This window comes from Filicampus tigris, chromosome 17 (genome assembly GCF_054856515.1).
Source record: "Filicampus tigris isolate MCC_2025a chromosome 17, RoL_Ftig_1.0, whole genome shotgun sequence".
NCBI classification, from domain to species: domain Eukaryota; kingdom Metazoa; phylum Chordata; class Actinopteri; order Syngnathiformes; family Syngnathidae; genus Filicampus; species Filicampus tigris.
Window position 1 is genome coordinate 13,708,582 of NC_141233.1, and position 13,176 is coordinate 13,721,757.

The 13,176-nt window shown below is 41.5% G+C and overlaps 2 protein-coding genes across 2 annotated transcripts; one reads left to right on the plus strand and one right to left on the minus strand.

The window, feature by feature from the left end:
- Nucleotides 1–158: 158 nt before the first annotated feature.
- LOC147133475 (cationic amino acid transporter 2) lies at nucleotides 159–5,376 on the minus strand. The gene is made up of 11 exons (XM_086012113.1): nucleotides 4,995–5,376; nucleotides 3,994–4,149; nucleotides 3,751–3,907; nucleotides 3,421–3,554; nucleotides 2,900–3,122; nucleotides 2,631–2,767; nucleotides 2,437–2,539; nucleotides 1,963–2,087; nucleotides 1,667–1,833; nucleotides 456–564; nucleotides 159–381 (listed from the first exon to the last, which is right to left on the minus strand). The coding sequence occupies exons 1-11, from the start codon at nucleotides 5,362–5,364 to the stop codon at nucleotides 248–250; spliced, it is 1,815 nt and encodes a 604-aa protein (XP_085868239.1). The 5' UTR covers nucleotides 5,365–5,376; the 3' UTR covers nucleotides 159–247.
- A 3,611-nt stretch (nucleotides 5,377–8,987) lies between these two features.
- On the plus strand, nucleotides 8,988–12,458 carry casr (calcium-sensing receptor). Its single transcript, XM_086012648.1, has 6 exons — nucleotides 8,988–9,172; nucleotides 9,368–9,674; nucleotides 9,761–10,600; nucleotides 10,673–10,903; nucleotides 11,130–11,253; nucleotides 11,323–12,458. Exons 1-6 carry the CDS (start codon nucleotides 8,988–8,990, stop codon nucleotides 12,456–12,458), a joined length of 2,823 nt encoding a protein of 940 aa, XP_085868774.1.
- The last annotated feature ends 718 nt before the right edge of the window (nucleotides 12,459–13,176 follow it).

Below are 13,176 nucleotides of genomic sequence, written 5' to 3' on the forward strand. Positions count from 1 at the left end.
TGGTTGTAAACATCTCACAACTTGTACATAACTCATCCTGGCTCAAAGTTTTGTTTCACACCCACATGGAAGCACATTCACATCAAGTCAAATTCTTTATTTTTACAATTTTTGCATTATAGTAAAAACATTCAACAATACAAATTTCAATACAGGTTTTAAAATAATTCTTTAATACTTTTAATAATACTGACCATGATCTATTGATCATACAATTTTTATATCAATAATCCAACGAAATCTAGCTCTAATCTTGTGCGGGACCTAGGTTATCATCGACATTGCAGTTGATTCTGTTAATGCTGACTTGGTTGTGTGAATTTTGGAGCCTTTGCTTCTGTACACTGTGCTGAACGCCATAAGCAAAGTAGATGATTAAACCTGTTTGAGAGAAAATATTTTTGTGTTATGTCAGTCCATTTCGATGAAAAATTAAGTCCATATTCTTCACGTACCTATTGCCATCCACACCGCATAGCGTATCCATGTGTCCGATCCAAGTTGAACCATTAAGTAAATATTGATTAAGGTGCTTAAGATCGGAAGCAATGGCACAAGAGGAACCTGTTTATGCAAAAGAACAGAAACATGATGAAAAAATAAAGCAATGTAGAATTGGTAAAAGAAAAATGTCTATAAACATACAGGAAGTAGAAACAAGAAAATGTTTCCAGAGAAAAGTGGTAGAGAGAAGTTCTGTCCAAACAAGATACAGAATAGCTGGTTCACATGTTATTTTTTAGTAGATTGGACTATCCTAACTGGGTTTTTAGAGGTCTGGGGAAAAAAATCACTCCAACAGCTGCAACTGGTCCAGATTGCTGCTGCTCAAGTTCTTACGTATACCATGAAAGAGACCACCTTGCACCTGTCATAAAATCTTTTAGTTCCCGGTGGGACTTCCAGACCCTTCAGGTTGTTGGGTGCAGGCTTTTTAAATGTTTCCAGAAACAGAACTAAACGAATTGAAGAAACATTTTGTTTATATGCTCCTCAATTTTGGAATATTGTTTTCATTTGTTAGTTTGACTTTTCATGTTAGGATTTTAGCTTCATTTTTAGCTTTTATTTTTTATTTTTTATTTTTGCTGCCTCTTAAAGCAGAAGTCAAACATTTTTTTTTCAAGAATATGTTCTATGCAAGCCCACTAGTTGAAACGGGGAATTCTGATAAATATTGCGTTTGTGGAATAAGTGTTAATCCACTCGTTTTTAGCCATCTCTGGGGGCGGCCATTTTGTCTTCTGTCGACTGAAAATGACATCACAACTGCTCACAACGACCAATCACGACTCAGATTCAGAAAACAGGTTAGCCGTGATTGGTCCTTGTGAGCAGTTGTGATGTCATTTTCAGTCAACAGAAGACAAAATGGCCGCCCCCAGAGATGGCTAAAAATGAGTGCTTTTTGCTGCTTAACTTATATTCCACAAACGCAAAATAAATCAGAATGCCGTGTTTCATTCAACTAATGGGCCTGCTGGGAACATATGTGATGGGTTGACTTCCGCTTTAAAGCACTCGGGATTCTCCCCGAATGGTGCTCTACGACTAATCCTGCCTTGCCAATCTTACCTCTGTTAAAATCACTTCAATCAAGTGCATCTGACTTCTTCCACAGTCTCTCCATATAGTGTAAGCTTTGTAATTAACAAAGGTAACATGCCATGAAAGCGGCTCTCGCCGTGCTCTGCGGTTGTCTCCCGATGACGAGGACAGTGAGGCTCAGAATCGCTGTCAATACAACCACAGAGAGCACGCTCCACCACTCCGAAGACTGCAGCGAGGTCACAGCTTGGGATATTAAGAGACTCAGGATGGTTGCTAAAAATACTGAGATGAAAAAAAAAAAATGTACGCTTAAATAAAAAAATGACAGAAAACAGTCATTAACGTCATCCCAAAAGAGGGAGCAAATCGAATCCAAATAGAAATAAAAGAACAGAACAAAAGAGCACTTACTGATGCAAACTGTCAAAACAGACACGTTTTTTGATGTGCGTGCTGTGCATTGTGAATGAGGAAAAAAGAGTCCTCTGACTGTAAAAGGCTCTTCTTTGTTGTCAGCATTGACGTCCGCTTGGTATCTGTACAAGTGAGGACATACTTTACATACAAATATAATTTAGCTCAATAAATCTGTCTATAAAACTATTGATCTAAACTGCTAAAAAAAAAAAAAACAAGTCACATTTTTCCTCGTACACATTTCTTGAAAAATATACATGGTGTCCAAAAGTCATTGAACTCTTCCATTTTTCTCATTCATTTCAGGTATCATTCAGACAGACGTGAGGCAAAGTCTGTCCAGGGGGATCCATTGGAATGCACGTATGCATGAAATTAGTGCATTTATTATTATATCCACGTAGGCGAACTGATAGTTTAAAATCACACATTAAACAAAGGAAAGAAATCTGAAAACGCTCAAATTACCTTAATATGAGAATACATATGGCAACAAGGGTGTAGGCAAACAGGGTTCCAATGGACATCATGTCAACCAGCGCCTTCAGGTCAAACAATAACGCCATGACGGCTGTAAATTCATGAGCAAAAGAGTACATTCCGTTATTTAGGCTCACATTTGTAATTTTAGCTATTGTTGTTGTTGTCGTTGTTGTTGTTACCCGCGACAACACCTGAAGCCAGAGTAGCAATGACAGGACTTTGTCTCTCACTCATTTTGCTGAGAATGCTGAAGAGAAGGCCATCCCTCGCCATTGCAAAGAGCACACGGGGCATAGGGAACATTGATCCCAAGAGGCTGGGGTGCAAATTAAAACTGGTTTGATGAAATCATAAATGAAACATTATCCTATCCTAACCAGGGCATTGAATTGATCGCACCTGGACTGTTCTGGTTGTCTTAAAAGATGTGGGACCCTTGTGTTCGTACCTTGTTGACAGTGCACAGAGGGATCCCACTGCCACGGCGTACTTTGCGGGGCCCCAGCCCACATATGTAAAAGCCACAGGCAGTGGGCTGTGAACGCTGAGCAAATAGTATGGCATCATTAGAGTCAGGGCAGCGGACACGCCAAAATAAGCCAGGAAGCAGATGAGAAGGGATGCCACAATTCCGAGTGGGATTGATTTCTGGGGATTCTGAACCTCCTCTCCTAAGCAAAAATGAAAACACACAAAGTCATAACCTACAGCACAAGGCCCGGTGGCCAAAGCGTGAATTACACCTGCCTTTATAAATACATATACTGTATGCTCATATGCATATAAGCTACAAAGTGTATTCTTTTAACAATAGGCTTCTTAAGGAGGTATTTCCAATTCTTTGGTTACCTTATTTAGACACATAAGTGCCAAAATATTAGAAACTGAAGCAACATTTTCATTTTAATTCAATATATTGATTTCTGTGTGGCGTATAAGTCCGTCTTGCAGTTTACTGTTTCAATTTACCTGTCGTGGCAATGCAGTCAAAGCCGACGAATGCGTAAAAGCAAGTCGCCGCTCCTGCTAATGTTCCATCAAAGCCAAAAGGGAAAAATCCGCCAGTTCCAAAAGGGATGGTTTCATTCAGTGATGACGTGTTTCTACAGCAAACAAAACAGGAAGCCTTTAACGTCATTCATATCATTAAACACTGGAAAGCAAACAATTCAGAGAAAAGGGATTTTTATTTTTATTTTGTCCATTTATCCCGAGGGAAATGAGAGGGGCAAGCACAATTCTTATAAGTGTGTCTTTTTTTGGTCCATTAGAGTGGTAGGAAAAAAAAAAGATGCATACTCATGTGAATTTAGTAGATTTTCTTCATCAATGTACCAATTGTTGAGATCTCCCTTGATGAAGCCGGTGAGAATGACAAAGAGCAACACTATGATGTTGACTGCTGTAAACACTTTGTTCACCATGGCAGACTCTTTAACACCGAATGCAAGAATACCTGGAAGGAAAGTCACATTACAGTAATACAGTAATATTTAAGGAGTTGTGATGTAATACTTGAGCGTGTTGACGGTTAAAACATGCCTGCCAAGAGCATAATAAGGCCAGCTGCAAAGAAGTCTGGGTAGGGAGCTAATCCTGGCAGGTCCATGGCAGCTTGTTTACCCAGTGAATTGGCAATGACGTTTCCAATGAGGTCATCAAAGGTTCCACTCCAGGCTCTGGCCACACTGGATGTGCCTAAACACAACAAATGGGGACATTCATCCATCCATTTTCCAAACGGCTTATTTAAAAAAAACAATTTATCAATGGAATCTCTTAATGGTTAGAGAGCAAATAAATATGTGCGTACGTTCAAGTTTTGATCAACTTTGTGGCTTGTAACAGCATTCCTGAAATGTTTTATCGTGTTTATCGTTAGACAATCAGGATCAGCAAGTTTAAAATGAATGATCGCTGATCCGATCAGAAGATGGAACAATAAATCCAATTTATTTCAACAACTTGTTTATGGTACAGCCAAAATTCACATATAATTGACACCCATTGAAATACATCCAAAATCCAAATCCCCAAAACGAAATTATTTAAAAATATTGGGGAAAATATGGAAAATCTAATTTCATGCTGAGAAAACAGAACCACAGAACGTTCCTGCAGTGAACGAGATTATATTTGCTGTAATGTCCTATTTGGCGGATCTGATCAATGACTCAATTGATCAATCGGCCAATTACGACATTACAACTGTTCACCGATTTTGCATGAAATGCAAAATATCTGCCGATTTGTGTAAAGTCTATTTTACATATAAAATAGAGTGAAAATTAAACTGAAGGTGATACTCTGGCCTTTAACATTCAAAGTTGTAAATGTTAACTGCGCTTAAAAAAAAAATGGAACCAAAATCTCTGGATAATCATGTGACCACAACGAGGATACTGAGAATAGTTAGCTCAGGTTCTGTCGCTAACGCCACGATGCAGACACAGGCTTGTGAAGTCATCTCGGCTAGATTCCAACCCCTGAAAAACATGGATAGATGAATATATGGATGGATGGTGGACTTGTAGTGTATTTACCTATGACATAAGACAGGAGGAGATTCCACCCAGTGATAAAAGCCCATATCTCGCCCACTGTCACATAGCTGTAGAGGTAGGCAGAACCAGTCTTGGGAACCCGAGCCCCAAATTCAGCATAGCACAATCCCGCAAAAACCGAGGCGATGGCTGCTATCAAGAAGGAGATGATGATACTGGGCCCGGCCACCGTTCTGGCCACCTCTCCGGACAGCACATACACGCCAGCCCCTAATGTGCTGCCCACCCCCAAAGCCACGAGGTCAAGGGTAGTCAGGCAGCGGCGGAAGTTGGACACCTCCCCTTCGGGCTCCAGCGGTTTCCTGCGTGATAAGCTCTGAAGGAACAGCAGGATCTTTGCACCAGACATCCTAGTGAGACGCTACGATATACGAGATAGAAGGTATTGACAACAAAACAAGCATGCGAAGGCTTGAAATGCAAACGAAACATAGCGCTGGATTTAAAGGAAACAAGTACACTTGAGAAAAAAAAAAAAATCATCACAATGTGAGACTGAATGATCAAGAGTCAAAACGTCATCATTAGCATGACTGAAATATTGTTGAGAAACTGGCAAATTAGTGGAAAATATGACAGATAATGCAAAAAAAAAAAAGTCTTGTTTATGAATGATGGTCAGGTATAACACAATAGTGCATATAAAAAAAAAAAAATATATATATATATATATATATAGTGCAACTTTTGAAATCAAATTTGACTGCAATCAACCAAATAAATGTCCCTGGCCAAACACACATCCTTGAATGTTTGGCCTGATAATAAAAAGTACACAGTTTCATGCACATTTATTTGAACCAGTGTTCAAATAAATATGAAGGGTGGGTTTCCATACCTTTAACTTGATTTATTTGTGTCTGTGTCTCAATAGTCGAGCTCTTGTGAGACTGCACGTTTCATCCAGGGCGGCAATAAATTGGCTGGAGACCAAGGATGGCAAAGAGAACGTTTATGAATCAGGAAAATGACAATAGGTAATGTTGAAATTCTATGACAAAAAAAAAAAAAAAAAAAGAGACATATGTTGAAAAGCTCTCAGACACAACTGCCAGGAAGACTGTTCGGTATGCAAAGAAAAAAAAAAAACTGCAAAAAGTGGCTTTGCCTAATCACTTGGGTTTTCTCTAAACGATGCCATACATTATAAAAATCACGACCGAGTATCTCAACTTGGTTGTAATGACACGTTTTGTTTAGACAAATGATTGTAGTTAGTTAAAACAATACAATACAATACAATACAATTTTATCTATACACATGTTAGAATGAACTGCTTAGTAGGAATGAAAAAATAGCACATTTGATTACCCCAAAAATAATCTCTTACCTTTGCAGGATGAGAGTGACTTTCGACACGTTTCAGACCACACCACTTGTGTGGATATGTCAATCCCCTCACTGTGAAGTAAGTATTCATTGAGCGGCATTTCTTGATGCATTATGTTACATTTCAGATCTATGTGCCATTTCTGGAGGGAAAAGGAGAGAGGGAACAGATGAGAATGACTAAATGCCGGCATGTCAAACGTTCAGCCATTTTTTAAAGTCGAAAGGAGTACGGTCCAATCGGTTGAGGATGGGTTTGTCTCATATTTGTTTACCGACGATTACGAGTGACGCGTGTCAAATAGATTGTTGGTTGTTTAGACGCGTTGGAAAATTAATCCTGGTTGGAGAAAATATTTGAATGATGCACTTTGGGGAAATTCAGATGATCAGGATCATGCAAACTATTGGGAATATACAAAGCAATAGCATAGCAAAGCGAAACAGGCTAAGCTAATAAATGAATAAACGTTCAGTGGTCACGCCAAGCATTCAAAATGCAATACAAACTATTCATGCTTGCTGTTCTCACATTTTTCCTACAATTATTGAATGCATTAAAAAAAAAGGAATTGCATTGACATTGACATTTCTTCCTTTTGTGTTTCTGCTGGCCTGTCTGGCTTCACGCACGGTAATTCAAGTCCTTTCGGGATGAAATGGGTTTTAGCTTCAAATAATAAAGAAATACAAGTCTTCCAGTGAATTATTCTTTTGGTGTATTTATTTCATTCTTTTTCTTTTTCTTTTATTTATTTTTTCGAGGTTCCAAATCACACTTAGATGCAGACATGGACAAGAAAAAATGGTTACTGTTCACCGTTTGAGATCAGGTAAACACACCCCAAAATAATTGCACATTACTCCCCTCAGCTCAGTTGATATTAAAAATACGAGTGATATTTAAATACATTTGATCATCAATATATGGAAAAGGGGTAGGGTAAGGTTTGTGTTTAAAAAAAAAAAAAAAAAAAATGGTGACATACCATTAAGACAGCAAGCACCGTTCCGACTCTCATTGGACACTACATTAGGAACACTTGCACAATCGAAGATAATCTGATAAAAGAACTACATTCAAATGTCTGCCTTTACAAAAGACGTTCCGTTTGGACACCGTCAACGAGCTACGACAAATATATGTATACATCACTGCGTTTTCAATGTTGTCACTTTCACGTAGCTAAATATTAGGAACACCTGAGCAGAGACATCTGCTCAGCAACAAATTGAGGAGTGGTTCATCAGAGCAGAAGGGACACTGTTTGAGGAAACTAATGGTGCGATCCACCGCTTCCAGGGATTCTCGGCACCATGCAGTAATGCAGATTAAAAGTGGAACCCAAAAAAAAAAAAATAATAAAAAAAAAAAAACGGCTATTTGTGTGTCCTTTGATCTATTATTTACGACTATGATGAAAATGTTCCAAATAGTGGATGGATGCAGATGTTGTGAGGTGAGGAGGAGTGCAGGGTGAGTGGGCTTTATTAGCTGGAGGAAATGGACAAACCTTCTCCCTGTTAATCATTCATCCAGACCACAAAGTGGGCTCACAAAGTAATTGCGCACTGAATTCATTTCGCACTCAGGATATTTTGGTTAAACACCTTTCAATGGCTTACTGCACTTCTTTGAGTGAGGTTTATTACAGTGATTGCAAAGAATTCTAGAGGTAAGTTCGACTTGGGGATATTTTCCACGTTGGGCCGTTTTTTTTTTGTTTTTTTTTAAATCAATGCTTGCAATGCAAAGTTATTTAACAAAAAAAAAAAAGACACCAATAATCACCATATCTTGTGGTTGCATTTTTTCTTACACGTCTGATGTATTAAAATAATTTAAAATAATTTTTAAACTGCTCTCTGTGCATGTGTACATTTGTGTATTCTTTAAGTATGAAATGATCATTTTTGGATATATTTTGTGTTTATAAATAGTGCATCCTTTTTAAATTTGAGGCTCTCGGCGGTGGGGGGGGGGGTGCTCCGGTCAGTTTTTATTGGCTTGATTTTCACAGGACTGTAAGTTCTATCATTAATTATACTATGTCCATGTCTACACATGATGTACAGTATTTTGTTATGTTTGTGGTCAGCCAAATTTGATATTTGGGTGCTGAGGTGAAAAAAATCGGAAACCTTGGATAATATATACTGCTTGTTGGACAAATTCCACACTAACTGCTGGTCACAAATTCCTCGTGTGCGTAACACACACAAACGTATTCAAATTCGGCAGTTGTTTCAAAATTGTGCCTTTGTGACAAAAACGTTCTCAGTGAAGAAAAAAATGGATGAAATGGTCCCGCATTGAATTTCGATGGCAAAGCAGAGTGCGGCGGCCGTTACTTCATTATCACATCTCTGCCCCAGCATTTTTCCAGCAGTATTAGCGAGGTGCAGGCGCCCAGCTTTTGGCTGTTCTCCATGATGACTGGGTTGACTGGCCACAGCATGAGGCTCCAGGAAGGAGGCTCATTAGAGTGTGACTCCTCTCTCAGATCAACACTTCTGTCTTCCTGTGATACTTTCCACAGCGTGAACATGAACGCCGCACGGCAGCGCAGCGAGCAGATTGACGAGCAGAAATAAAACAGCGCCTTTGCTGGACATTGGGATAATCCCTCCCGGCAGAAAAGATGCCGTTTGTTCTGTGTTATCTGCTGCTCCTCGGATGCACTTGCGTCACGTCCACCTATGGGCCTCATCAACGAGCACAGATGACTGGTGATATTTTGCTCGGGGGGCTCTTTCCCATTCACTTCGGGGTAGCGTCCAAAGACCAAGACCTGGCAGCACGGCCCGAGTCCACCCAGTGTGTCAGGTGACCGACTTACACGTCACAAACAAGCCAGCACATTCAATACACACGAACAAGCTGAGATCAAGTAGCTTCATCGGAAATCCCGATCTTTTACAGAGATGAGTTTTAGGATAAAGTGTGTCAATATGTTCACTTGTGCGTCGACATCTGTTTTCTTAAACCGTCTCATCGACCGCGTTACGTTGTGTCCTCCAGGTTTAATTTCCGCGGTTTCCGTTGGCTGCAGGCCATGATTTTTGCAATCGAGGAGATCAACAACAGCAGCACTCTCCTGCCCAACATCACACTGGGCTACAGGATCTTTGACACGTGCAACACGGTGTCAAAGGCACTGGAAGCCACTCTCAGTTTCGTGGCCCAAAATAAGATCGACTCCTTGAATTTGGATGAGTTCTGCAACTGCACTGACCACATCCCTTCCACTATCGCGGTCGTAGGAGCTGCTGGATCTGCAGTCTCCACAGCCGTGGCAAACCTACTGGGACTGTTTTACATTCCACAGGTAAATCGGTGTCCGCGTACCGTAAAAGTCTGTAGGACCAGGATCTGTATTTGTTGAGTCAAATGGCGTAAACTCTTGTGTTTCAGATCAGCTATGCCTCATCCAGTCGCCTCCTAAGCAACAAGAACCAGTACAAGTCCTTCATGAGAACCATCCCTTCGGATGAGTACCAGGCTACGGCAATGGCGGATGTCATTGACTATTTCCAATGGAACTGGGTCATTGCTGTGGCCTCCGATGACGACTACGGGCGGCCCGGTATAGAAAAGTTTGAGAAAGAGATGGAGGAGAGGGACATCTGCATTCATCTCAATGAACTCATCTCCCAGTACATGGAAGACCACGAAATCCAAGCACTGGCCGACAGGATCGAAAACTCTAGCGCCAAAGTTATCGTGGTGTTTGCCAGTGGGCCCGATACGGAGCCTCTAATCAAAGAGATGGTCCGGAGAAACATCACAGACCGCATTTGGATCGCGAGCGAAGCTTGGGCAAGCTCCTCTCTCATTGCGAAACCTGAATATCTCGACGTGGTGGCCGGCACTGTTGGTTTTGCCTTAAAGGGGGGACACATACCCGAGTTTAAAGAGTTCCTGCAACGAGTGCAACCAAAGAAAGATAGTCACAATGAATTTGTCAGGGAGTTTTGGGAGGAAACCTTTAACTGTTATCTGAAAGACAGTCCCAGACTTCAAGAAAGTGACAACGGTAGCACAAGTTTTAGGCCTTTGTGTACCGGTGAGGAAGACATCACCAGTGTGGAGACACCATACCTGGACTACACTCACCTTCGTATCTCATATAATGTCTACGTTGCAGTTTACTCCATTGCACAGGCCTTACAGAACATCCTGACCTGCACACCTGGACATGGACTTTTTGCAAACAACTCCTGTGCGGATATAAAGAAAATGGAAGCATGGCAGGTAAAATATTGCTTTTTTTGTTACAAAAGGTGCTAAATACATTTAATTACAAGGCAAATGTTTGCTACACAGGTCCTAAAGCAGCTGAGACATTTGAAATATACCAACAGTGTGGGAGGAAAGACGCATTTTGATGAGAACTTTGACGTGGCGGCAAACTACACAATAATCAACTGGCACAGGTCTCCTGAAGACGGTTCGGTGGTGTTTGAGGAGGTCGGATACTATAATATTCATTCAAAGAGGGGAGGCAAGCTGGTCATTGACAAGACAAAGATTCTGTGGAATGGATACAGTTTTGAGGTACATACCAATCGCAATGTTCCGTCTGGGGTAGTCAAAATATAAATTTGAGCGGTTCCGTTCAGTCTGGAACAGAAATTCCAGATCTGGTTTGTGTTTGTACGCGATAGCGCTCCAGTAAAGAGAGTGACACGCGGTAGTCTCTCACAAACAGGACGAACGGTTCGTAACGATGTAAGTCGTGCTCACTCTCTCACCCAACTTTGGTCTGCTTCCAATCTGTCAGGTGCCGTTCTCCAACTGCAGCGAGGACTGCGAACCCGGCACCAGAAAGGGCATCATCGACAGTATGCCTACTTGTTGCTTTGAATGCACCGAATGCTCCGATGGGGAGTACAGTAACCACAAAGGTACGCCGATCGCAAACGTTGCCGTCTTGAAAAGTTGCAGTTCTAAGCGTGATCTTATTTTCCACACAGATGCCAGCATTTGCACCAAATGTCCCAATAACTCCTGGTCCGGTGGGAACCACACCTCCTGCTTTTTAAAGGAAATAGAGTTCCTGTCCTGGACTGAACCATTTGGGATAGCTTTGGCCATATGCGCAGTACTGGGTGTTGGGTTGACAGCTTTTGTGATGGGCGTGTTTGTCAAATTCGGCAACACGCCCATAGTGAAGGCCACGAACCGAGAATTGTCTTACTTGCTGCTCTTCTCGCTTATTTGCTGCTTCTCCAGCTCACTTATCTTCATCGGAGAGCCGCACGATTGGATGTGCCGTCTGCGTCAACCAGCATTTGGCGTCAGTTTTGTCCTTTGCATCTCTTGCATCCTGGTCAAAACCAACAGAGTGCTTTTGGTCTTTGAGGCCAAGATCCCAACCAGTTTCCATCGTAAATGGTGGGGGTTAAACCTGCAGTTTCTTTTGGTGTTTCTCTTCACGTTCGTCCAGATTATGATATGCGTCGTGTGGCTTTACAACGCCCCCCCTTCTAGCTATATGAACCACGACATCGACGAGATCATTTTCATCACCTGCAACGAGGGCTCCGAGATGGCTCTTGCATTTCTCATTGGCTACACGTGCCTCCTGGCGGCCATTTGTTTCTTCTTTGCATTCAAATCCCGCAAACTTCCAGAAAACTTCACCGAAGCCAAGTTCATTACTTTTAGCATGCTGATATTCTTCATTGTTTGGATCTCCTTCGTCCCCGCCTACTTTAGTACTTACGGCAAGTTTGTCTCAGCGGTGGAGGTCATTGCAATCCTGGCGTCCAGCTTCGGGATGCTGGCCTGTATTTTCTTCAACAAAGTCTACATCATCCTCTTCAAATCTTCCAGGAACACCATAGAGGAAGTCAGGTGCAGCACGGCAGCCCACGCCTTTAAAGTGGCCGCCAAAGCCACGCTCAAACAGGGCACGGTGTCCAGAAAAAAATCCGGCAGTATCGGGGGATCTTCTGCCTCCTCCCCGTCGTCCTCCATCAGCCTCAAGACGAACGGTGACGGCGGCGAGACGCCCTCTGCAAGGCACATGCCAAGAGTGAGCTTTGGCAGCGGGACAGTCATGCTGTCTTTAAGCTTTGAGGAGTCCAGAAGAGGTTCTTTAATGTGATCGCCGACCTTTGAGTTACACCTTTTATTTTTTGGGGGGGACTTCAAAAAGGAATGAAAACCATGTCAGCCTGCCTTATTACGTGTAATTTACAGTACGTTCTTTTGACTTTTAGCATTAATGTGAATAACCGTGGCACGCTTAATTCATATTTTGTATTAAAACAATATTCCAAAGACATTATTTTGCTGATCATGTGTATGTTCGACCGTTAGCGAGACAATTTTTATTCGATTTGGGTGGTCTGTTGGATCATCCCCCATGGAGCAATCCATTACGTTATGAACACTGTTTCCTAACATTTCTTTTTTACATCGCCACCATTGATTTATAATTGAAAGTATATCACACTCAGACTTAAAACTATTTGGTTTGCCCCTTACAAAGCTGAGACGTAAACTGTTTTACTTTAACTGATTTACTTTTTTCTAATCATGACCCCCACAGCTTTACATTTAAATAAGGTTTCAATGACGGAGTAACTAAAGAGAGCAAAGATGCAATAGAATTATTGAAATTGTTTTTGCAAGAACGGTAAGGATGCAGTGAAGACTCAGAGAATTTGTCGAAAGAGTTTCAGTGAACTTTCTTTGCTTGCTTATAACAAGTGTGTGACAAGATCAAACAGTGCAGATGTGTCTCACGTGTAAATGCGATACAGACAACAGGCCGACGCTATAGGCGCTCTTGACGAGCGGGACGTAGAGGCATCAGGGAG